The 27,004-nt window shown below is 32.9% G+C and overlaps 1 protein-coding gene and 2 long non-coding RNA genes across 3 annotated transcripts; all 3 read right to left on the reverse strand.

Annotated features, from left to right (window-relative positions):
- Positions 1-11,816: 11,816 nt before the first annotated feature.
- Positions 11,817-16,849, reverse strand: LOC143074348 (uncharacterized). Its single transcript, XM_076249843.1, has 6 exons — positions 16,713-16,849; positions 16,081-16,151; positions 14,936-15,085; positions 13,814-13,918; positions 13,074-13,184; positions 11,817-12,481 (listed from the first exon to the last, which is right to left on the reverse strand). Exons 1-6 carry the CDS (start codon positions 16,826-16,828, stop codon positions 11,880-11,882), a joined length of 1,155 nt encoding a protein of 384 aa, XP_076105958.1. The 5' UTR covers positions 16,829-16,849; the 3' UTR covers positions 11,817-11,879.
- A 2,365-nt stretch (positions 16,850-19,214) lies between these two features.
- Positions 19,215-20,990, reverse strand: LOC143074349 (uncharacterized). The gene is made up of 2 exons (XR_012977813.1): positions 20,855-20,990; positions 19,215-20,263 (listed from the first exon to the last, which is right to left on the reverse strand). It is a non-coding gene; the product is annotated as an uncharacterized LOC143074349 (long non-coding RNA).
- Positions 20,991-22,186: 1,196 nt separating this feature from the next.
- Positions 22,187-26,695, reverse strand: LOC143074350 (uncharacterized). The gene is made up of 3 exons (XR_012977814.1): positions 26,559-26,695; positions 23,380-23,465; positions 22,187-22,322 (listed from the first exon to the last, which is right to left on the reverse strand). It is a non-coding gene; the product is annotated as an uncharacterized LOC143074350 (long non-coding RNA).
- Positions 26,696-27,004: the final 309 nt, after the last annotated feature.

A 27,004-nucleotide genomic window follows, 5' to 3' on the forward strand; every position in this document is an offset into this window, starting at 1 on the left:
TCATTTTGAAATGTACTTTACAATTTCCGTCCTACAAAACGTGTTGATAGAAAATGTCATAAAGTACGCTAGAGACACTTTGGAAAGTAACAAATTTAAAATGTCTTCATTGATTTGGCAACCATAAAAACAAAAATATCCGAAACGATACAGCAATAAAAAAAGATGCTGACATCCTTACCTTACAATCTTAGAAAGATATGCACAAAAAACAAAAACAAATAATTTTAAGATGTATGAGGTTCACAATTTGTCGTTTGGAAGCCAAAACTCAACTCACCTTGATTATGAACTTCAAAATTGCATTTTAAAGTGTTGCATCCGTGTAGAAAAGGACATTCTCCAACATTGTAGACAATAATAGACTTGATGACGATGATGACATAAATCTCTATTTTGTTGATCTTGTATAACTGCAAAGTTTCTCTCTATCTTCTTTAGTTTTTCTTCAAAAACAAAAGAGGGTAAACAAGGCCTAATTTAAGGGCAATCAATCATACGAAGAGTGACAGTCTACTAACTATATCGGCAAGAAACTACTTTTAATAGAGCTTGCCTGACATTTTTGTGAATTAAAGTGTCTATTTATCTATTGTAATTCAATGCATAGACGGAATAATGGAAAAAGTTGATTAAAAATGTAATAACGCCTAAAGGGAACAATTCACCATTTTGGTCTTGTTGACTTATTTGTAGATCATACGTTGCCAAACATTATTGATGGTCATAGTTTATCTCTATATATAATGATATTCTAGATAATAACACACAACTCAACAATTTCGTTAAAATTACTTATTTAGGGGCAGCAACCCAACAACATGTTGTATGATTCGTCTGAAAATTTCATGGCAGATGCATCTTTACCTAATAAAGATTTTTATCACCTGTCAGATATACTCTAAATGCTTTAGTTTCAGATATATAAGCCAAAAATTCATTTAACCCTATGTTCCGTTTTTGAGCCAAGGCGGCAATGTTGGTATAAAGGCACATTTTGTAAACTAGATACCTCAAATATGATTGTGGTCTAGTTTGGTTAAGTTTGGCCCAGTAGTTACAGAGGAAAGGGTTTTTGTACAAATTAACGACTGACGATGGACGCCAAGTGGTGTGAAAAGTTCACTTGGACCTGTTGACTACTTCCTGTAATGGGTCTATAGTATTTGAACTTATTCTTTTAATCTTCTTTAGACCATCTAACACAGATTTAAGCGTTCTTTGTATGTCCGTTTTGAGGGTTTCTTAAGCGTTTAATAGAACAAGGTAAGAGAGCACAGTTAAGTGCATACCACTACACTTTTAAGGTACCCTAATCATTGAACACTACATTTAAGGCACCATTTATAGCAATACAAAGGCATTGTTCATGTTGTTTTGGATCATGATTTAAACATGATATATTATTGTGAAATGTTTAGAGTTTAATATTATAAAAATTAAGGAATATATATTAGATTATTAAATTCGTTTCTGTTTGTTGTATAATTATCATTTATAGTCTAAGGTTACAGATAGAAAATAAAAATAAAAGATATGGGATATTCATCCGTGACACAATATCAAACTACACAGAAAGCAAAGAAACAACGCTTTTTCAACATGTAATGAACACTTACTTGAAATAGATGTATTTAAATAAGGACTGTAGATGCATTCAATTTAAAAAATGTAGATCGCTAATAGTATGGACATTGATGTGTGTTTGACTGTGTTGGACTGATGTTGGTTTGCTACAATAATATTTTTTCCTTAAAGCATAGAAAAAAAAACAACCAATTCACCTCACATCAAGTTTGAGACGGTCCCATAGCTGTAGCGGATTTTGTTGCAAAACCAATTTTGATAGGCTATGTAAGATTTAGTCGGGCTCTGTAAAAAAAAAAATAACATCCTCGAAAAGGCTAAACTTAAAACAAAATAGTTCCTACATATATGTTTAAAATATGTAGAATATGTTTAAGTTATTTAAGTATCAGATAAGAGACGAAGGAGTGGTGATCCTTGTTGAGCCAATATTGACTTATAATTTTATAAAATACAAAAATAAAATGAATTCTAAATTAAAGGCATATTATGTCTTTTTCTCCGATATGTAGTTCCTAGTTTAGTGTATCAAACATACCGCTACCCAGTACAGTCTGGTTGGTAAATAGCGGAATACGAATCCCATCCCATACAATGTTTGGGGTAGAAAAATTCAACGTTGATAGAAATCAGGATCAATAATAGTGATATGCGTCTTTTTAAAATTTAGAATAATAAACTAACTGGCCTAAAATTGAGACAATCATGTAGTACACCTAAGAGAAGTTATCCAAAGAATTATAACACGAGAAACTTTATAAAAAAAAAAAAAAAAGAATGGAAAGGATACATATCACGGTCGGGAAAAATTTCTACGGCCTTCAAACAGCGCAAGAGAAAACTCTGTAAATATAGAATAAAAAACAAAGGATATTAGTTATTCATCTATGGCGCAAAATCAGTATATGCATAGCAAAATAAGTCACAAAAAAGTAAAAAGTAAAACAGTGCTTTCATTGCTGTTCTACAGCTTGTAGCACCGGCTTGAGTGATCATTGTTAAAACTCATTCTGAAATCAGAGCTACATTTACCTTCAACTTTCATATCATTTTTCCAATCATATTTTCAAACTAAACATGACTTTTCTTACTCTATTGAAAATGTGTTCATTGTGGTACTATAAACAAAATCAGTAATTTGCTAATTTTCTTTCAATACAGGGGTTCTAGTGTTGCCCTGATTTAATCATGTGTGTCAGAGAATAACAATTTGACGTCTGTCAGATGCTCTTTAATTTCTGTACAATTCGTGCGAGAACACTTGTTCGTTATGCCCGTGTGTATAGTGATGTCATCGATTTTAAGAGTGGTTATCAATTCATCACTGGTAACTTATTAAGTCGGAGATTTCGTCAGCATAAACGACTGACATCATTTCTGTTTTTTTATATATATAATACCTGTTGGTTTCCTGTTTGAATTGCATTATGGAGTCCTTCATATGTTGATATTCGGTGTGAGCTAAAGCTTTGAATTGAAGGCCCTACTTTGACATATCGCCCAGTATAAAAAGGTCCGAAACAGACGTCACCATGGACACGGTGTCGTCTGATACGGCAGGTGTCCCCTCATCACCAGACATGACAAATATCTCAAACACAACTCATTCAGATCATCGTCCTAGTGACAATAGCAATATTACACATATACAGCCATGTTCAGTTCTCCTTAAAGACATTTTGGTGTTTGATGACACAGTACAACACTGTCGCATTTCAAAATGTGAGACCAAAGGCTGCAAAACTTGTGCTATTTTAATTACAGATGCTGAATTCACTAGCAATTTGACCAAGAAGTCATATTTTACCAAAAGTTACGATGATCTGAATTGTAAATCGATAAATGTCGTCTACGGATTAGAGTGCAACCTTTGCGGATTGGTATACGTCGGTGAAACAAAAGGAAGGCTTAACAAACGTATGTGCGGTCATAGATCAGACATTAACCTTAATGCTAACGACATTCTATACAAGCATTTCAATCAGCCCGATCATTCCATCGTTTCTATGACAGTTCGCATTATCGAAAAGATATACCATAGCTCTAATAATCCTAATCTTTCAACGACTCTCCGTAGACAAAAAGAAGATTACTGGATTAGACAATTGGGAACTGCAACACCTTATGGCTGCAATGACAAAATTGATGGTATAGGTATTCTATCTAGTCCTTCGTGTAACTCGGTGAATGTGATGAATATTTTCAACTCGACTCCTCGACGTAGACGCAGTCATGGTCATCGTCATTATACATCACCTTCTCTGCATGATGTCTCTATTAATGACTTGCTGCCATTCATACAAAAGCCGTTAGGTATTCATCACATTCGCACGAAACTTTATTCATTACCCCTTTCAAAACTTCATTCTCTGTTCAATTTATGTTTGGAATCCACTGTTACAAACCCTCATTCAAACCAATACAAACTTGAAGCTATAATTTCGGATATTGCAAGTCACAGACTTTCAAGCCAGTTCGCATTGGAAAAGATGAAAAAGAGAAAAGGTATTTTCTTAATCTTTCCTTTGCCAACAAAGATGTCGATGGCGTCAACCTAGGCAATATCCTTCATCATAAATTAGTGCAATCGAAAATACCTCCTTATTTCAAAGACCAGTCTGTACCAATAATTTCTTATACCTATACCAAACCTATTGCAACTAAAATTTTCAATTACAAACGCGTTTTGCAGGATCTCGATATTGACGACTTCAAGTCTAAACCTCCTGATTGCACTTGTGCTAGTTCCAAATTCACATATAATCCTGCTGGCCACGTTATTACCGGTGACCTTAACATTGTTAATAACACTTCTCTACGAAATGTGTTATCGAAAGGTCCCAAATATCGTGAGCCTAAATCCATCAATTGGAAATACAACTTTAAAATTTTGATGGATTCAGTCGAGGATTATGCCAGGCAATGGGCTAAGCGCGAGAAGGAAGACGTAAACACTCTTTCCGAATGGATTAAGGCAGTGAGGTCGTTGATACAAATCAGAATTAAGAAACTGAATGGGTCCATCAATGCCCATGCTACGTCAATCTTTAAAGACCCAAATGTTGCAAAACACCTATCCGACCTCCATGACAAATATGTTGTTGTCCCCGCAGATAAAGCCCCAAATAACATCGTTTTTGTGTGTAAAAGTCACTACATCAACTGCTTGATAAACGAATTAGGTATTGACAATTTACTTGGAAACTCAACATATACCCTCACGACACTTACCAAAGAGGAAATCCTGGATAATCATAGGTCTGTTCTATGTTCCTTTGGAATTTCAACCAAAGATGAAGAACTGGATCTTCCATCACTGTATTGGATACCTAAACTACATAAGTGTCCTTAAAACAACGGTATATTGCTGGGTCTTCCAAGTGCTCCACGAAACCTCTTTCTAAATTATTAACAACAATCAAAGACGGGCTTCAAAGTTATTGTAAAACTGCCTATTCTAGGGGTGGCGTGAATCAGATGTGGATACTTAAAAATTCAAAAGATCTTTTAGAGTACATACAATCTAACTCTCTTTCATCTTGTAACAGTATTAAAACATTTGACTTTTCTACTCTGTACACAAGTATTCCACATTCCAAACTAAAAGACAAATTGAAAGAGTTGGTAGTACTTTGCTTCATAAAAATGAATGGCCAACGTAGATACAAGTATCTTGTCTAAGGGAGGGATAAATCCTACTTTGTAAAGAATCACTCTGATTCAAACAAAAAATTCTCTGAAACTGATATTATCAAGATGCTTGATTTCTTGATTGACAACATATTTGTTACGTTCGGAGGACGTGTTTTTCAACAGACTGTCGGCATTCCAATGGGAACAAACTGTGCCCCTCTACTCGCCGACTTGTTTCTTTATTATTATGAGGCTGACTTCATGCAGGAACTTCTTAGGAAGAAAGATAAGAAGTTAGCAATATCCTTTAACTCTACTTTCCGCTATATAGATGATGTTCTTTCACTAAACAATTCAAAATTTGGTGACTATGTGGAACGCATCTATCCAATCGAACTAGAGATAAAGGATACTACAGATACAGTTAAGTCGGCTTCATAACTTGACTTACATCTAGAAATTGACAATGAGGGTCGGTTAAAAACAAAACTTTACGACAAAAGAGATGATTTCAGCTTTCCAATTGTGAACTTTCCATTTCTAAGTAGCAACATTCCAGCAGCACCTGCATACGGGGTATATATCTCCCAATTGATACGATATTCCCGTGCTTGCATTTCCTATCATGATTTTCTTGATAGAGGTTTGCTGCTCACAAGGAAGCTATTAAACCAAGAGTTCCAAATGGTGAAGTTGAAATCATCCCTTCGTAAATTTTACGGACGCCATCACGAGTTGGTTGACCGTTATGGAATAACCGTTTCACAAATGATATCGGATATGTTCCTTACGTCGTAACTACAATCCCCTTCCCTTTCATGAATATGACCTACCGAATTAGACTATTTACCGGATTTGTAATCACATAAGCAACACGACGGGTGCCACATGTGGAGCAGGATCTGCTTACCCTTCCGGAGCACCTGAGATCACCCCTAGTTTTTGGTTGGGTTCGTGTTGTTTATTCTTTAGTTTTCTATGTTGTGTCGTGTGTACTATTGTTTTCCTGTTTGTCTTTTTCATTTTTAGCCATGGCGTTGTCAGTTTGTTTTGGATTTATGAGTTTGACTGTCCCTTTGGTATCTTTCATCCCTCTTTTGACATATAACTGTTTACTTATTATACATTGGGTCTTTGATGGGAAGTTGTCTCATTGGCAATCATACCACATTTTCTTATTTATGAAGAAGAAACCTGTGACATAACTTCAAGACTAATTGCAATTTAAACAAAAATGTAGTAATGTGTAAAGGGAATGTCTTCAAGTGGAGTTTTGACAAAAAAACAAACATACACACAATTCCAAAATTTCCGCTCGGTCTTTTTCATGTTTTTGATACTAGAGAAAAAGTAAATGGTATTTAATGTTTGCTGTAGAAGTATACCAGGATGATAATATGTTCATATAATGCTAAAATAAACCCTGGTTTATACCCTTATGATTATACGTAAATTCAATGAAGCGGGGGAAAAAAGAAAGAAATTAATTTGTTTTGTAATGTTTATTTTTCAACAACTTTTATCCTATTGAACATGTAGCATTTCAATTCATAAATAATGTCATCTTATTTGACACATGAACTTTTTAAATTTGAGACAAACTTAACGAGCCAAAGATTGAACTATCAATTTGAGTTCTATCTGACAATGTATGGAGCTCTTCTGGGAAACACAAAGAATTGATATATTGAAATAGTCTTCCAACGGTAAAGCTCTCTTAGCGTATATTTCTTTTACTTTTTTAAGATGTATTTTATCAGACTACGAATAACGAAATCCCATTACATGAGATGAGGCAAGTTTTGTTGACATAAAGTGTTTCAAATTGTATCAACTAATCAACGTATCTTCTACTCATGTAGAGACAACATTCATTCAAAAGAATGAACATTGCGCAACTCTATATACCGTCTTCTGTAAACACACAAAGTATCAGATACTCATATCCAAGCATTCGACAAATCTATCCCAATTTTTTTGCCATCACAAATGTATGATTGTTTTAATTATCGCTCGTTTTGCACTCATGCTATATTTTTATAATTTACAAGTAAAGTATGTAGTTTAATTGTATTACTGGCTAGCGCTAGTCAAACAGTTTTTAATCTATACTATTTATTCTTTTTTCGAACGCATTCAGAAGTGTGGTGTATGGACTAAGATAATCATTCTCAATCAGTCCTGATCTTATTAAACTGCAATAAGGATTAAGGTAGTCATCATCAGAGATAGAGAGCGAATTATGTTTCAAATGATCACAACTTTGAGATTTAAATTTTTTAACCACGCTATTTCGGGCTTCATGTTTGCTGTTGTTGCTTATGACTGGCAAGGAGGAATGTTTGTGAATTTTACAACCTCCATCTAGGTGTGACATCGTAGTTGCATCAGTAAAATTCGTGGCCTTGAAATAAGAATTGCACTGTACGATTTTTGGCGTTTGAATAACATCGTTGGCGTTTGATGGTTGTACATGGAACGGTTCCTGCAGACGTTCAAGCTCTTCCTGATTCATTTCATCGTTTGGATTTATTTCAACATAATGACCTGTTGTGTCTGAACATGTATTAGGACCATCTTGAACGATGTGTTGCTCGATCCGATCCTTTGACCAAGATATTTTACAATACATTTATTATTATGATGATTGTGATTCCTCCTATTATTCCAGCAATAACGATGAATTTGAAAACTTCAGTAAATTGTGGTTGATTACCTACAATTGTTTCCAAGTATTTAATGTAACATTTAAATTACATCATCGATATAGTCTCTTTTCAATTGCTTCTTTTAATTAAAGTTGTTGATTTTTACATTTGATAAATGATGTTGTTTTAGGTATATAAATTCAAAGTTTCCAATAGATCTGAGAAATTTGTCATTGTGTTTTCCTTTTTTTTTTAACTTTCTGTTTATTATGACACATTATGCCTAACAAAATATCGTATTAAACAAAATGGAGCATTATAAATACATGCGTACAGACAAGATGGTTAAGAGCTTATTTTATAATTTCTTTGTCTGTAGAGGTTAACCCATATGTTCCCTTTATTGTGTACTTAACAGAGGTTGTGTTTTATAGAACTTTAATATTTTCATATTTAAAAGGTTTGACGTATAATTCATGTTCATATGGCATAGAGAATGAACTCTGAAACTTAAGTTCCAGTTGTAATTAAATTTGTATTTTTTCTATTGTGAAAAAAATAGGCTACAACCAAACGAGCTACGGATCTGTTTATTGCATATGTTTTAAAATAACAAAAAATCAGCGTACCTGACTTTATATTTTGCTCGCTAGAGGCACGTTTATGTCTATAAAATAATATTCATCAGTGCCGATCGATTAAACATCAGAAAAGTTTTGATTAAAATATACAAACAGCCAATAATGCAGTTTATATTCTGGGTTAACAAAGCAATATTGAATAATATTATATAAACGAATTAATTCAACATTCTATCTTTAAAACAATATGATTAACTTGCCTGATGTATCATCCATTCCATCTGGTGACAAATTACTTTCGATGCTAACAGCATTATTCAAATTCTTATATGTTGTGTCTAAAAGATCATAAAATATAAAACATGTTCTTGTAGAAATTGCATGTACAAGAACTTTAAGTTAGAATAACATGTGTAGAAGTTTTTCAAAACAATATAAATTACTATTTAGTAGTTTCTCGAATTCGTACTGGAATGTAACCTTATTAGAAGAACTTAAGTTGACCAACTTCCATCGGAAAAAAATCAAAATCTTTCGGTTCAAATAGAACATGTAGAAATCAAATAGCCCATAAATGAGTAAGCTGTTGTATAGTACATAGACTGATATCAAGCTTATGTTGTAAATTTCCGAAAAGGGTAAACTTGATAGAGATGGACAGTCTGTCTGAAATAGATCAAACATATACGTCTGTCCAAAATGATTGCAGCATCAGCAAAACTGGAGGATGATGACTTAACACGACTAACAGTTGTAACAGAGAAGAGAAAGATACAAAAGATAATGTTACATTATACATGTATTCTCCATGAACGTTTAATCTAAAAGTTTCATTTGTTTAAGTTCTTGATGTTGTCAGAATGCTAACACGACGAGTATGCTGTATATTTGACACTTACTAGGTGGATATTTAGTTGAAGTAATAGATGTACAAGTGCCTGTAACTGGGTCACACTTTTCCAACCTTTGACACTTGCATTTGTTTCTACATCCTGGCCCATAAAATCCATGTTTACATGCTAAAGACAATACAATACGTTAGTGAAACTTTGATTTATGTTCTATAGTAAACATATAAACTCCTAAAAAGAAAATACTACCAATAACTTACAAATGTATTTTACAAAATGAATTAAAGTCAAACTTTGATTGTTTAATAGTTATCAAAGGTACCAGGATTGTAATTTAGTACGCCAGACGCGCGTTTCGTCTACATGAGACTCATCAGTGACGCTCAAATTAAGTGTTTTATGGATTATCATATGCCTGATCTTGTATTTTTCTGTTTATTACGTTTTCCAACACAAACACTACATACAGTAGATACTAGCAAGTATCTCTTTAATGCAATAAATATGGGTAAAAAAAATAAAAAAAAAAGCATAATTAGGGCCCCGCCTTTAGGCGGGTCGCCCTATAGTGATCAGTCTGTCCGTCCGTCCGTCCGTAACACTTTAACTTTGTGTCCGCTCCATATCTAGAGAACCATTATGATTTCATACTTTATACTTTACATGTTTATCAACCACCACCAGAGGGCGTGTCATGATGTATGTACAACTTCCTAGGTCAAAGGTCAAGGTCAAAAAACTTTGGTTTCAGTTGACAACCCTGTGTCCTTTGGTGAAGATCGTGTCCGCTATATATCTTGAGAACCGTTATGATTTCAAAGTTTATACTTGACATGTATATGAACCAACACCAGAGGGTGTGTCATAATTTATGAACGACTTCCTAGGGCAAAGTTAAAGATCAAAAACTTTGGTTTCAGTTGACAACCCCATGTCCTATGGTAAAGATCGTGTCCGCTCTATATCTTGAGAACCGTTATCATTTCAAAGTTTATACTTGACATGTATATAAACCAACACCTAAGGGTGTGTCATAATTTATTTACATCTTCCTAGGTCAAAGGTCAAGGTCAAAAACTTTGATTTCTGTTGACAAACCCATGTCCTATGGTAAAGATACAATTTTTTAATGCACATTATTCACAGCGGGGCCCACAGAGATGGCTCCCATCTCAATGATATCTAGTTCTTTTAAAATTTCTGTTGCAACAGCATACTCAGTTGTCGGCAAGTTTATTCTTTTATTTCAATTTTTGATAATTATCATTGTATTACTTTTAATTTGTATTGAAATTGCCGTTTCATTGTCAAATTCATTCAAAATCAAGGGTTGTTTTCTGCAAGTTTATTTTGGCATATCAAGTTTCTATTATTAAAAATAATAAATCTTACATTCATTACAGAAAACTCCTCGCAAGCCAGGTTCACATAGACAACAAAGTTGTCTATCACAGTATGCATGTTTAGGACAATCGCACATCTGTATACATGTATCACCTCAAAAATTCTCAGGACATATCATAGAGTAACAATCTGGACAATCTGTACAGAAAATTGAAATTTGACATTACAATGTTATTTTACATACCTCGGTAGATCTAACTTGATTGTAGGATAGTGGAATCTACAGTTTTGTCAGTTTTTGTCGATTGCTTACATTATAATACTGCTAAATCAGAAAATTTGCGTTGTTGTTATAATGCAAATATTGTGATGACATTAATTTTGTAGTAGTATACCGCTGTTTGAAACTCATAAATCGATAGAAAAACAAGAATGTGTTCAAAGTACACTGATGCCTCACTTGCACTATCATTTTCCATGTTCAATGGACCGTGAAATTGGGTAAAAAGTCTAATTTGGCATTTAAATTAAAACGATCATATCATAAAGAACATGCGTACTGAGTTTCAAGTTGATTGGACAGCAGCTTCATCAAAAACTACCTTGACCAAAAACTTTAACCTGAAGCGGGACGGACGAACGAACGCACGAACGAACAGACGCACAGACCAGAAAACATAATCCCCCTATACTATCGTGGGTCATAAAAACAAATCCGGGTTGCAAACTAAAACGGAGGGAAACGCATTAAATATAAGAGGAAACAAATGACAAAACTGAAACACAACGTTAAAATGTAACACACACAGAAACACAACGTTGAAATGTAACACACCCAGAAACGAACTATAATATAAAAATGGCCATTTTCCTGACGTGGTACAGGACATTTTTTAGAGAAAAATAATGGTGAGTTGAATCTTGTTTTGTGGCATGCCAAAGCTCCCGCTTTAATGACAATGTCAAATATAACATAAAAATGACAACATTACATTACAGGACTACAATACAAATAAAGAGGTGAACATATAGGACAGAGAATCACACGAATATTAGCTAACTAAAGACACCAGGTAAAAATCAAATACGCCAGAAGTGTGTGTCGTCCACACAAGACTAACCAGTTACGCTCAGATATATATTTGTGATCCAGTTATGCATTACCGGCTATAATATTTGGGATTTTTATTACAAGATGTAGGTTAACAACATGATAGTCTAAATGCTCTTTTTGTTTAATTTTCATATATATTTCCTTCGTCGGTTACCGTTAGAAGTGTAGTATATGGATTAAGATAATCACTCCCACTGACTGCTGATTTTAGTAAACTACAATACGGATTAAGGTAATCACTATCAGTGAGATAGAGAGTATGCTGTGTCAATTGATTACAACTTCTTGTGTTTAAACTTTTCATCTCGTTATCTTGTTCAAGTGATACATGTATGAGCTTGCTGCTAAGGTTTGGCAAGGACATACACTTGTAGATTTTACAACCTATTTTGGGAATAAAACTCGCAGAAGCATCAGTACTATTCGTTGTCATCCTCCTGATATTGCGCTCTATTGAATGTAGGGGATGCATAAGACTGTTAGCATGTGATGGCATAGAATATAATGGTTCTTGGTGTGTTTGAAACTCTGCAGAACCAATTTCATCATTAGGATGCATTTCACCATAATGACCAATCGGATCTGGTGTTTTGTATTTCTCTCTGTGATTCCTTGAAAAATGTATTACTAATGATGTGCATGCTGAAATTATAATCACGACGGCCAGTAAAATTACAGCAATGACGATAAATTTGAATACTTCTGTCATTTGAGGTGTGTTTCCTGCAATGTAAATCAGATAAAATTGATCTTAAACGATAATGATAGTCTTTACTATCATTCTAAATGTCTTTTTCAATTAGAAAAAAAGTAATTGAGAATTTTTTAATCAAAAAGCAGTTTCATAGTTTATTTTTAGGGATCATATCATATCGCATTTCAGAGATTAATTAAACCATGTTTAACTGAAACCATAATTAAAACCAAGAAAGATCTTAACATCACTTATTTTTCACAAACATGTTTTGATATACTTTGTATACAATGTTGTTTATTGAAAGAGATATGATTTTTTTGTCCAGAAGCTTAGCAAATGTTGTATAAACGCATCTCCATTGAAAGTGATGCAATCTAAATTTCATATATAGTCGAATACGAATATGTTTGTAAAAACTGTCTTTTGAATACGGTAACTTAATTTCCACTCCTTCACAAACAAAACAAAAAACACTTCATATGGCTTTTGCTATTCGTTCAAAGTTCTTTTTGCTCTTCAAGCTTTCCTCGTTTTTATAAATTATTTGGTTTGACCTCAATGTAACGTTACTTAAGTATTCATAATAGTGCATTACAATATGGCCCTACCGAGTCTTACCAGGTTGGGTCATATTTGAAGAACAGTTGCCTGTGACTCGATCACACTGTTGATCGCTCTGACAAATACATTTGTTTCTACATTCATGTCCGTAATACCCATTGTCACATTCTAAAATATGATTAAATGTATTCAGCAAAAGTATCTATTGAACCTCAACAACAAATTTAAACTTTTCTTGAAATATTTCGTTTTTTTCCAAATGTAATTTTGATTTTTAAATTTAAAAAAAAACTACTTCAGAAGGTAACCATTTCTCTGATTAAAGACAATTTTTTGTATAAAAGTAATGGACATCATTTCAGCATAAAAATTTCGAGGTCTATAGTTTTCAAACAAAGTCGGCTGCCAAACTAAAATTTCCCTGAGTCTGGAAAAAAGATAAAACATTAAAATAGATAATCAAAAGGTAATGAACAATTTTTACAAAACCATCTCTGGTTTTTTTTTTAACTTATGTTTTGTGTTTCTTTTATGATATTGGCAAACGCCAAATTTAATGACCTAGCTTGACAGTTTTTTTTAATAAAATACTTTTTTACTCTGTTGCCAATTTTATAATTGATACAAAAAAACAAGTTGTGTTGAAAAGAACGTGTAAGCGCGTGCTATGCAAAATATCATTATGGCTTGGATATCATAAGTCTTTCGACAATACTTAAATTAGAAAAAAATGACATTCATTTTTTCCCATGAAAACATAAACCGGTCTTCCTAAAAATAACTAGATTAGTATTCACCTGTACTGTTAGATGTACAGCTACCTGTTATCGGGTCGCATATCTGATGGCTTTGGCACATGCACTTTTGTCTACATCCAGGACCATAAAACCCAGTATAACATGCTAAATTAAATTCAAAATAAATTCATCAAAGTACTATTTATCTTTTCAAATATATGTGATTACTATATCAAGTTATTATGGTCTACTGCCAAAATTGTTAAGTAAAAGTTAGCACTTTTAGAGACTGGACATTCTTTCAAAAGTTCTTCTATGATAGTATTGTCAATTTCCATCAAATTTTTCGCATACTAGGGCATTTTTAAACATTTACTTCAATTCACAGTTTCATAGTCTGAGGTATGTACCTTGGGAAACAAACGTTGTTAAGTCTCATTTTCTTACAATGATAACTCAAATGTAAAACACTTATAATAAGTTGGTTAAAACTGCGACTCGATATCTGTTGACAACCACTGATTACTTATTATAAAAGTATAAAAAGGATATTCTTAACCAAAACCATTCGATACTTGTATTTTAGATTTTCTGTTTACTGTATGTTTCAACGATATTCCCGTGCTTGCATTTCCTATCATGATTTTCTTGAAAGAGGTTTGTTGCACACAAGGAAGCTATTAAATCAAGAGTTCCAAAAGGTGAAGTTGAAATCCTCTCTTCGTAAATTTTACTGGCGCCATCACGAGTTGGTTGACCGTTATTGAATAACCGTTTCACAAATGGTATCGAATATGTTCCTTACGTCGTAACTACAATCTCCTTCCCTTTCATGAATGTGACCTACCGAATTATACTATTTACCGGATTTGTTATCACATAAGCAACACGACGGGTGCCACATGTAGAGCAGGATCTGCTTACCCTTACGGAGCACCTGAGATCACCCCTAGTTTTTGTTTGGGTTCGTGTTGTTTATTCTTTATTTTTCTATGTTGTGTCATGTGTACTATTGTTTGGTGTTGGTCTTTTTCATTTTTAGCCATGGTGTTGTCAGTTTATTTTCGATTTATGAGTTTGACTGTCCCTCTGTTATCTTTCGTCCCTCTATTTCAACTGATGAGAACTTTGCAATTAAAAAATCCGATATTATATTAAGATCGAATTAATCTTCAAACATACTTTTATTACATAAAAATCCGTAGAAACCGGGTTTACAAACACAGCAATAAAGTCTATCACAGTATGCATTATTGGAACAATCACACTGCTGTACACATGTATCACCACACAGATTATCCGGGCACTCCTTATAGGAACATTCAGGACAATCTGCAGAAAAAAAGACATGATAATTAATTTAAGGATAGCACATTGTCTTGCCTAACGAATAGTTAGCATACTTCATGGATAACAATGTCTCTGATCAGGTGACACGTTATGTCCTTATGTTTTCACTTTATAGTTATATACTAGAATTTTCATTTTTACAAAACAGATTGCTTACCTTAAAACACAAGAAAAACGCTCAATAGTGTAAGGAAAACAAACGACAATTGCAGATATTTTAAAAAGAAGGATATTATTACAGGAAAATTATGAAAAATTCTAATTGATTTAATCAAAAGCGTTTAATTCTTTGAGTAACCCTTGTTTAAACAACGCGATGCTCCTATTTAGTTTCAATATATTTGCACACCTTTCAGATGTGTAAGTCTTCAATGCTATAAAACTGTGAACTTGACTTTGTTTTCCAGCGTATCAGATTTGGCCATCACAAATGTAAAGTCAGAACTCGTGTCTGACGTATCAATTAAACTCATCATAAATATCAGGATAAGCATCAGTGATGGTCGAATCAAAAAAAATTTTCGTGTCCTTATAAAGTACGAAGTTGAAGAGCATTGAGGATACAAATTTCCGAATTAATATGTGGTATACAACTGTTGTTTCTATTTGCCATATACAGCTGAGGTAAATAAAGGCAACAGTAGTTTGCATATATATTTGTGTTTAAAAGGCATAAATCAATTGAGATCAAATAAATCTGAGTTACAAACTAAAACCTAGGGAAACGCACCAATTATGAGAGGAAAAGGAAGAAACAACAGAAACACTGAAGTGCAACAAAAAAACCTCAACATACATAGATATGAACTATTTGATAACAACTGCAATATTCCCGACTTGGTACAAGACATTTTAACAAAAATGGTAGTTTGAACCTGGTTTTATGGTTAGCCAAACCTCCTGCGTATATGGCAATGATAATCTATTGCTTCAGTAACAATTATAAGGCGGGTCATTGGTGAGTTTTAAAAACTTACCAACACAGGTGTCATTTACTTCTTTATAGCCACCACAGCAGAAAAGGGTCTCATTTTGCACTGTATCTGTCCTAAAATTCGTCAGTGACACGTCAACAATAGTTTATCATCGTCTTTGTTCTATTGTGGTCTTTAAAAACGTTGTTACAAAATCGATACCAACCGCCTTTGTGCTTATAATATGTAATTTATGTGTTGATATAAATAAAAACGCAATGTTCAACTTAAGCATGATAAGAACATAATAGAGTATATTTTTTCTACTATAGAAAAAAGATCCTTTTTTATCCTGACATGCTGATCCAACAATATTCAATATTTGACATCTTGTTTGAAGTTTTGGCAATGAAACGGCATACACAATTATATGTTTTGCTTTTACGTGCATTAATTATGATTATCTTAACTGCCTATGTGTCCATGGAAAACGATTCACAATGGCATCCACATTCATGTCCTCTTTCATTTTCTTTGATTATGACTTTCAGTGAACACTGTTTTATTTTAAACTAATAAGTACATGCAATGATAGCAAGTACAATCAAATGTTCTTAATTTTATTTTTTTTTATTGTAACAGGAAAATATAATAACTAAATTGACAAATATGATAATATGCAAAAACACACTTACATTTTTGACATGTAGTCTCTGATGCAAACACCTGGACCGTCCAATAATAGACACATCACACTTACAAAACTTAACATTGACGCCACAAACGCTATTAATCCGCATACATGTTTCATATTTTATACTGAAGTATTCTCTGGCATTGATAAGTGTATAACTGCATTCAACTATTAATAATGTATGATTCAAACTCTATGCATAAAGCGAAGGGAAGTTTTTTTTCCAATTTTCAGGAAACACCAATTATGGATGATTGTCAAATCAAATATTGTTAACTTTCTAAGATGTTTTCTATTTTTCAACTTTGTTAAGAAACCACTTTATAGTGATAATAAGATATACATATGCATAGGAATATGTACGAAACACCTTATTATGTATTAAATTGATGAATATTTTGGTATTCAACGTTCATTTGAAAATATGAAAACACCATATTAAACGTAAACAAGAGTTACTCTCATGAACATGATAAAAATGTACCATTTGTTCAACTAGCAATTCACGCTCGGAATGAAATTCCATCATCGATTTATAGCATATTTCAATCTAAATAACAATATTGTTCATAATTGTATGTTGTTGAATATTATATCCCTGGAATATTATCTTCATTCTTCAACCTGATTTACTATGCTACCATGAGATTTTCGAGACGACAAAAGAAATCATATGATATAAAGCTACAATGGGACGATAGCTACGTATACTGTCATTCGTTTTGGATTTAGAAAGATTTAAGAAATTGTTATTTTCTATCGAATATACTATCCCAATGATACCTTATTCAGACTGGTTGCAGCATCAAAAAATGCAATATGTCAGTAATATAACTACTCACATAGTGGTGATGCATGATGCGCAGCAGACGTCAGTGCAACGTGTCCCAGTCCTTAGCTGTTTATGCTATTAACAATGTTTTTTTTTTGGTATCCTAATCTGTCTTTATAATCAGGATTTGGGATATGAACAGCGATTAACTAATGTGGCCTCTTTAATTGCAGTGATCCTGCAACACGACAGGTGCAACAAGTCAAACCGGATTTCCATGATGGGACTAAAAAATGTAGCTGTAACATTGATGGAGACATGTACTATAATAAATTACTTCTTGTGTAAACTGAGTGTTAGGTTGCAACATCCAGGAAGCACCTGCACATGCAATAGATGTCGTATGTTTTTCCGAAGTGTTAAATATTTCTTACCTACGATAGATTCTACGCCTTTACCAGTGAGTTCTTACTGCCATTTGTAAAGTTAAAACCATGTTGTTTAAAGCTTCGTGTTTTATATGTATAACAATTGACTATTATGTTCTTCGTATCTAGTCTCTAGAATAGTATACAGTCAAACCTGAGATTTCAAATTATCAGACCACATAATATAAATATGTGAGCTTAAGTATTTTTGATTAGAAAGATTATATATATATGTACCAAGAGTATGTACAATTAAATCCAATTGTTCAGAGAACAATTGAAGGTCTTTCCACTAGTAAAGATCTATTTTGATATTAAAATATGAAAAATCAGTTTAAAATGTTAGTTCCTATGGCTTTATGATGTATTAATATTAATTTGAAGCAAGGGTCAAAATCTAGAACGTCTAATTAGCCTATGACCTTGACCTCAATTTCAAGGTCACAAACCAAGGACCTTAAATCAAAAGACCCTAGGTCTTTAATATGTTTGGTTAATGATTAATATCACTTTAAGCGTAATTCTAAATAAAGGATTGGTGAAAATTCCCATTAATTGTCTACGTACCCGTTCAACCAAAATATATAAGTAAGGACATGTCGCAACTAACAATTTAGTAAAAAATAATTTGTTGATATGTTATACAGTGTTTGAAAATAAGCCAAAATCAACATTTAGAATATGACCTTGACCTTTGACCTTGACCTGATTTTCATTTATTTAGACCAAGGATCTCAAATCAAAAGACCCTAGATCTATATCACTTATGGTTTACCAGTTAGAAATGCAAATCACTTATATCAAATACATAAGGGGAAATAACTCTCATATGGAGTCTCCGGATAGCTTCGGTTAAAATTAAAATCCTAATCCTGAAGATGTAACGAGCAATTTGGTGAAATAAATTTGTCGTCATCTTTTACGGTTCCGAAGGAGTAGTGGCCACAAGAAAAACAGTGTTTGGGAGAGATAACTCTTACAACGTAAAGTATTTGGTTACGCGGTTGTCAATATTTAAAGCGTATAAACTATACGATATTATATTCCAAATATCTAAGCGACATTTTTTGAAACAACAAAACTACGCAAGAAAAAAAGGTTAGGCGGAAGAAGAAAAATAATAATCAGAACAAAATCAATAGGTCTTTCCACGGAAAGGTGGAAAGACCTAATAATCAGAACAAAATCAAAAGGTCTTTCCACGGAAAGGTGGAAAGACCTAATTATTCAGAATGTAATGGTGGTTATCGGGAATATTGGTGGTGTTTTACAGGAATGTATGCGCTAAATAAAATGCAACAAATTCATAATATTATTTTATTTGACAATGCCCTGTATTTTATTGAATGACGTTATTTGTTTTATTGTCGTCACTGATTGGTCTTTTAACTGATTCATTATCGCCACGGACGGCTGTATAAACAAATGTATCTGATGTATTTTCGCCGCTCACTGCTCTGATAATAGATGTATTTGATTCGTTGTTGCCACTGACTGGTCCATTAACCCACGTCTCTGATTTATTGTCGCCGCTCACTTGTCCATCAGCAGGCGTATCTGATGAATTGTCGCCACTAACGGGTGTATAAACAATCGTATCTGATTTATTGTCGCCACTGACGGGTGTATTAACAATCGTATCTGATCGATTGTCGCCACTCCTTGGTCTATAAACAGACGTATATGAAGTATTGTAGCCACTGACTGACCTTTGGACGCCAATGTTGGAATCAAAACTAGTTCTTATGTTTTCTGAATTCTTTTTAAGTGCTGTATACGGATGAAGATATCCACTTCCAATTATCCCTGGTCGCAGTAATCTGTTATAGGGATGAAGATAGCCACTTCCTGTTGGATGATGGGAATGATGTTTCAACTGGTTATAATGTCTCACTTCTTTTAACACGTTCAATTCAGTATAAGGAGCCTTCGTTATATCATTATTGCATAGGTTTGGTAATGAAAGATATCTGTGCATTTTTGGAGATCCATTCGGGTATCTGATCTCAGGTACAATGTGTTCGTCTCTTATTCTGTTAGGTTTTATGTAGGGTAATGAGTGTGTTCGCTTGAGTTTAACGACATCTAAAGGTGTGGAATAATAAGGTTCTCGTATGCATTCAAGTTGTTCGAGTTGTTCCTCTGGAATTTCGTCATAAGGATTTATTTCATCATAATGGCCAGTTGCATCTGAAGTGGTAGCTTCAACTACTCGGTATTTCTTTCTACCATTCCTTGAGATAAATATCACTATCGATATAAATGCTACGATAACTATCAATAACCCCAATACGATAATAGTAATTAGGATAAAACTGAAGATTGTTGTTGACTTAGGGCGAGTTTCTGCATCTGCAATATAAGAAAGGGCTACATATACATACTAATTTCAGAGATCTATTTCTTTTTAAAATATGTAAATAGGTACATTAAATATAAACTTTGTTTTTGTCTGTAACACACGTAAATCATTGTTTCATATTTATTGTTTTTTATTAATGTTGGTGTTTGTTTATCAAATATTATGCACTATAGGTTGTACAATGAATTTGAAACAAGTAATGCAATAGCCTATATCATATATTTTCAAACTTAATTTTCTGGGTAAGTACAGAATTTTCGAATTTGATATTTAAACATCGAGATTGGATAAGTATCATAATTAGCAGGAGTTAATGGGAGAATCTCAGACTGTATCTGTAACGAGTTAATTAAAACATCATAATCTTGTCATTTTGGAGTCTTTCATATCTAATATTTGAATAGATATAGGAAGATGTGGTGTGAGTGCCAATGAGACAACTCTCCATACAAATAACAATTTAAAAAGTAAACCATTATAGGTTAAAGTACGGCCTTCAACACGAATTATGGTCATTGTTCAAGGTCGTTTAAATATTATTGTATTCTATTTTCAAGGAGACATTCTCCGCTAATAAATACCTGATGCAAGTGCGTGGTCTATAGTTGTCGAATTTCTTAAATGGCATTGGCAATCACTTCCATTTATTGAACATCTTGGATCTTGGCAATTACAGCTTGGTGAGCATGTAACATTCGTGTGAGCTTCTGTAACTGAAACAAAATACATCTATGTCCTTTAATAAGAATTGTACATTTATATTTACAACTTAGCAAAGTTATCAGAAGGATGTTATATATGTTATAACGGTCCCATCAGCAAAGTTTTCTCAGCAAATGCAAATAAAGAATTTGGTATTTCTTTTAATGGAGAAGAATGAACATCGCACTTAATCATGAAGAATGAAAAACATGTATTAATTTCTTAATAAATATCATAATTATTTATAATTTCTTAATAAATATTATAACTATCCATTTTCATTTCGGTTGCCTTCGCTGTAGCCACAGAGTACGTTCATTTTTTCCTACAGAATATTTTCATTCACTGCTTTAAGACGTTTAAATGAACATATGTACTCTTGCTCAACGGGTTTCTTGGTATATCTGATTTAATATAGGTTTTGATTATCAAGACAATGCTTGGATCAGCAAATATCATAGAAATCACCATTATAGTTTTTATAAACTACCTTCTGCACATGTATATCCTGTCCATCCCTCATCACATAAACATCTTCCTGTAAACCGATCACAAGTTGAATGATTTGAGCACAAACAAGTGTGCACACAATCCTGGCCGTAATATCCTTCCGCGCAAGCTGGGAAATACAATGATTACAATTACAAAATATAGCAGAAGCGTACACAAAAGAACACTGATGATGTTGAAATAAAATAACTAGAAAAAAAAAGATGTGACTGGTCTCTTGTGTCGTTGATTTGGTGTTTTGTCTCCGACACATTTTGTTATCTTATCTTAAATTTCTTTATCACTATTCTATATTATGTGACGATCAATTTTGTCGTTATTTTCATCACCATTTGCAAATTTTCAGACATAAAGATAACTTAATTTATTAATATTTCTTAGTGTGTAGCTTAAAATCTTCCCCGAATATAAAAATTAGTTAAAAGAATATGAAAAAAAAGCATATAAAGCCGTAGTCAGATCTGGCACAAATGTTGAACGTTTTTGTTTTTAATGCTTTTCAACTACGCATTCGATTTGATCTTCAAACAGTTTAAATTCGAGCGCCACCTATACGTGATCATAGTTATTTTGCCTCGAGGGTTCTGAATGATGTGTCTGGTATCGGTAATGCTAAATGGGTTATCCTAGAATAAAGCGAATAATACAATTCAAAACTATCAAGCAATGCATTGAAAAACAACTAACGTGTGTCACAAGAGTGTCCCGTGAATCCCTTGTTGCACACACAACATTGTTGAGGATGACAATGAGCGTTATTTAAACAGTCACATTGTTTTACACATCCTTCTCCACAGAATCCTATTGGACAGTCGATGTGGGTACAGTCTGTACATTCTGCAAAGATATCCAAATTAAAAGTATGAAAATATAAGAATTCAGAATGATTGATTTTTGTACTTTAAATAAATTAATTTCACAAACAGGACAACATATTTAGTATTTTTCTTTCAATATGAAGACTTAATTGAATTATAAATGGTCAAAGCTAGTTTCGGGGCAACACGATATATGATAGGAATTTTTATAATTAACCTATTCGGCGGTTTCAATATTCCAAATTCTATTCTAGAATTGTGTATCTCTTAATCTACAATAGTATGCACTAAATTTTCCTCCTATTGTAATATTTATTTGATTGCAATTGATTATTTGTTTACTTCCGACGAATTCCATCAATAGTTGTTTAATAACATAACTAGAGCTGTCATCATCATTCATTCTTTTCAGTCTATATGAGAAAAAACCTAAATATATAAAATATGCAATTCTGCCTATTTAGCAATGTTAAGTTTGTATTATAATCTTGACGTTGAAAGAACTTATATGTCTGTTTGGAAGTATTGTTCTATTTGTTATTGTTTATTATACCCCCGCTTTAAAAAAAAAAGGGGGGGGGGGTATACTGTTTTACCATGTCTGTCCTTCCATCCGTCAGTCCGTTAGTCCGTCAGTCCGTCCGTCCCATGAATATTTTTCGTCACATTTTTCTCAGGAACTACACTACAAGGATTTCTGAAATTTTGTTTTAAGCTTGATATAAATATATACCATGTGATGCGTTTTCAGATTCATCACTTGACATCTTCCTGTTTACCGAACACTTGTATGATTTTACACATGATAGCCAAGTTGAAAATTTTCGTCACATTTTTCTCAGGAACTACAATACAAGGATTTCTGAAATTTGGTTTCAAGGTTTATATAAGTCATCTATACCGTGTGTTGCGTTTTCAGAGTCATCACTCGATAACTTCCTGTTTACCGAACACTTACATATTTTTACACTATTAATATTATCCACTTGCGGCGGGGGTATCATCAGTGAGCAGTAGCTCACAGTTTCACTTGTTCATTTAAATATGTCTCAACAAAAATGATATAAAATGCTTACCTACACATCTGTTTTTTGCAGCTTTATATCCAGCACAACAGAAAAATTCTATGATATCTACCTCTCTATTGCTCGCATCTCTTGCCCTAAATTATAAAATATATGCGACAAATATATAACATTATAGTACTTGATAAAGTATACAAGATGTCTTTGTATTTGGCTAAGTCCAAACTGATGTCAATTTACTTTTATTCTTACTTGAAAAATCAATAATTCAAAAAATGACATTTTGAAAAAAATACGGTGTATACAGTTTATAAGATAAAATTTTCATAAAAAAAAACCATCGGGGCCCTCATGGCCCGTGGGAGCCTATGCCATCACTTGGCGTCTGTCGTCGTCCGTCGTCCGTCGTCGTCGTCGTAAACTATTTAAAAAAATCTTCTCTTCTGAAACTACTGGGCGAAATACCTTCAAAGTTAAACCAAAATATTTCTATGGGTATCTAGTTTATAAAATGTATCCGAAATTTTGATCCATCAACAAACATGACCTCCAAAGGCTAAAGATAGAAAATAGGGATCAAATGCATTTTTGGCTTTTATCTCAAAAAGTGAAACTTTTAGAGCAAATCTGACATGGGGTTAAATTATGCAATTGGTCAATATCTATCAGCCCTCGCGTTTTCAGACAAATCGAACAACCCATTGTTGGGTTTCTGACACTAAGTAGTTTTCATAAAAATTTTCATTTTTTTGATATTATCTTGAATATTAATATAGATAGATATAAACATTAGACAGCAATAATGATCAGGGGAAAAAAATTAAATGACCAAAATTGTCAATTGACAAAGGAGTTATTGCCCTTTAAAGGCAATTTTACACAATTTGTTCATCAAATTTGCTTACATTTTAAAAAACTCTTTTCCTTTAAAACGATTATGTTTAAGACTTCTTTACTTTAACTAAATGATCTAGTCTATGAAATGTATCCGAATTTGTTATCCACCCTCAAACATGGACGCGATGGCTAAAATTAGAACATAGGTGTTAAATGCAGTTTATGGCTTATATTTCAGAAATTAAACCATTTAAGAGTAAAATCTGACATTGGGTAAATATGTTAAAAAGTCAAGATCTATCAGCCCGGAAAAATTTAGACAAACCGTACAACCCATTGTTTGGTTGCTACCACTAAATTGGTTATTTTAAGGAAATTTTGCAGTTTGGGGTTATTATCTTGAATACTATTGAAGATAAAGATAAACCGTTTACAGCAAAAATGTTAAGCAAAGTAAGATCTACAAAAACGTTTTTGTATGAACAAAATTGTCAATTGACCCCTTAAAGAGTTGTTGCCCTTTAAGGACAATTTCACACAAGTTGTTTATGTGTTTTTAACTTTAAAAATCTTCTCAAATGAATCTAGTATAAATTTTGTAGTATATTTCCTTGTAAGTCAAGAAACATAGACACTATGGCTAAAATGCAACATATGTGTAAAATGTATTTATTTACTTTTGAGGAAAATATGACAGAAACAATGAACATTTCAACGGCATTTTTAAGCCATTGATATTATTGAATGTAATCATTGATGAAAGATTTAAGCAAACAATTAACAGGTGAACGAGTTAGGCTCTTGAGAGCCTCCTGTTTTTTAGTCATTTTCCAGGCTATTCAGAAAAAGCCGGATACATAATACGTTCATAAACAAAACAGATGACAAAACTAAGCCGATGGATTTGTCTGCTGGATCATACATTTGAAGACTATGTTATTAATAATGCAGTTTTACCAGGATATTTAGCCAACAACAGAGAGAAAATGAAACTGTCATTATGATTTATTTGTTTGTCCGAAAGGAACACATTTAACTTTAATGTTTCTTTATTAACTATCAGTACTTATCTTGAAAATAATGTTTATTATATAGTAATAAAATAATTAGTCACAGTAAAAATATGTTTGGCGGATCTGTCGAAATAAAGGGGTTATGATCCTTTCCTGTATTGCACGTCGGATCAGATTAGTTTTTACTTTCCTGCGGTACCACAGGAAGTTCTGTAGTAGAGACCATATCGTATTTATCATGAGTGGTCGGTCCTGATTTGGTACCAGTTCCAGGTTATTTCTGTTATCAATAACATATCGTCTTCAAAAGTATGATTCATGACGGTTTTAAGATTTAAAAATTGTAAATATTCACTCTCCTTGCAACCAGAGGTCCTGTAAATATGAGCCAATGTATCATGGCTCGCGTTTCCTTTATATTTTTATTTTGAGGAACTTGAGCATCCTTTGTCTTCAATGGTGCAGAGACTTCTCAATTAAATCAATCACTTCGGCATTCTGCTATTATGACAGATTTGGTCAATCGTAGTGAACTGTGACCGTTATTTTCACATAAATAGTTGTTTGTTATGCTCTGCCTTAATGATTCTTTAATTAATTATACAGCATACAGCTTCTTTTCTTCACATTACATCTTAGTAACTTTTATAATTTGTTGATCAAATGTTTGTGTCAATATTTATTTTTTTTAGAGTGGACTTTACAAGTTTACATAAATTGTATAGACATGGATTTACTTTTCGACACGAGGAGTTGAACCGTTAGTATTTATATGTACTTAACATCTCATCTTATTCACAAGTAGTCTAAGATGTGTATATCCGGTACTCAACAACAGACAGTTGTCCTAACTATAAAGTATATTTGACAAAATAAAGTATTACAAATTTTGCATGTTTTAACAAGTATGTTACTCATGGGTCTAATTAGATCTTTCACTGAAGAATCGCATGCAAATAAAGTGTTGATTGATTGCCGATGAGACGTTGATTCAAGCAGATATATATCGACGTAGGCCTTCAACATGTTCAACTATGAATAAAACCAATAATGTATAGCAAGATATAAAAAAAAAAATGTATAACAGTTCGAACAAAAATATCAAAGGCCTGATTTGTGGAAATTTTTTACCTTTTTCTTTTTTTTTCCAACTGCACTGCGACAGATATATATTGACCACACTGACCATTTGAAATTTTCCATTTAGTTTTGTACAATAATCTATACATACATCATAGTATCACTAAATAGTTGCTAAATTCTAAGTAATTTGGTGTTTGGCGGAGAGTTGTCTCATTTGAGATCATACCACAACTTCCAGTTGTATGCATATAGGTCCATTATTGAAATCTACAAACATACATGTATGTTACCACTCACTTTTTAAATCTTTTACACACATTTTGTCCTTCGAGACTTCCACAGAACGGAATCCACAACAGAAAGCACAAGAGATATACATTTTTATACAATACCATCACGGAAAGATAAATCGCCATTTTATTTCTAACCGATTTTTGGTAAACAGCCAATATTTAGAAAATCTCATTTTCGATTGAAACCCAGACAAATATAGATTTTTTTTTATTTCCTTTGTTCAAGTGTATGAATTGAATATTGAACGATTGAACTCAATTATTTCCGTTTTCTCAAGTGGTCATTCAGTGTGATAACACTTGTCTCACATACCATATATAAACATGTAACTATTTGATTTTTATGTTGACACAAAATCTTTTTGCAAATTAAACGGAGAACAGCTCACGGCTGTTATTCGGTATATTGAGACAAATAATGGTGAAAGATCTGGTATATGATCATGAATG

Source organism: Mytilus galloprovincialis, chromosome 5, assembly GCF_965363235.1.
Source record: "Mytilus galloprovincialis chromosome 5, xbMytGall1.hap1.1, whole genome shotgun sequence".
In the NCBI taxonomy this organism is placed as follows: Eukaryota; Metazoa; Mollusca; class Bivalvia; order Mytilida; family Mytilidae; genus Mytilus; species Mytilus galloprovincialis.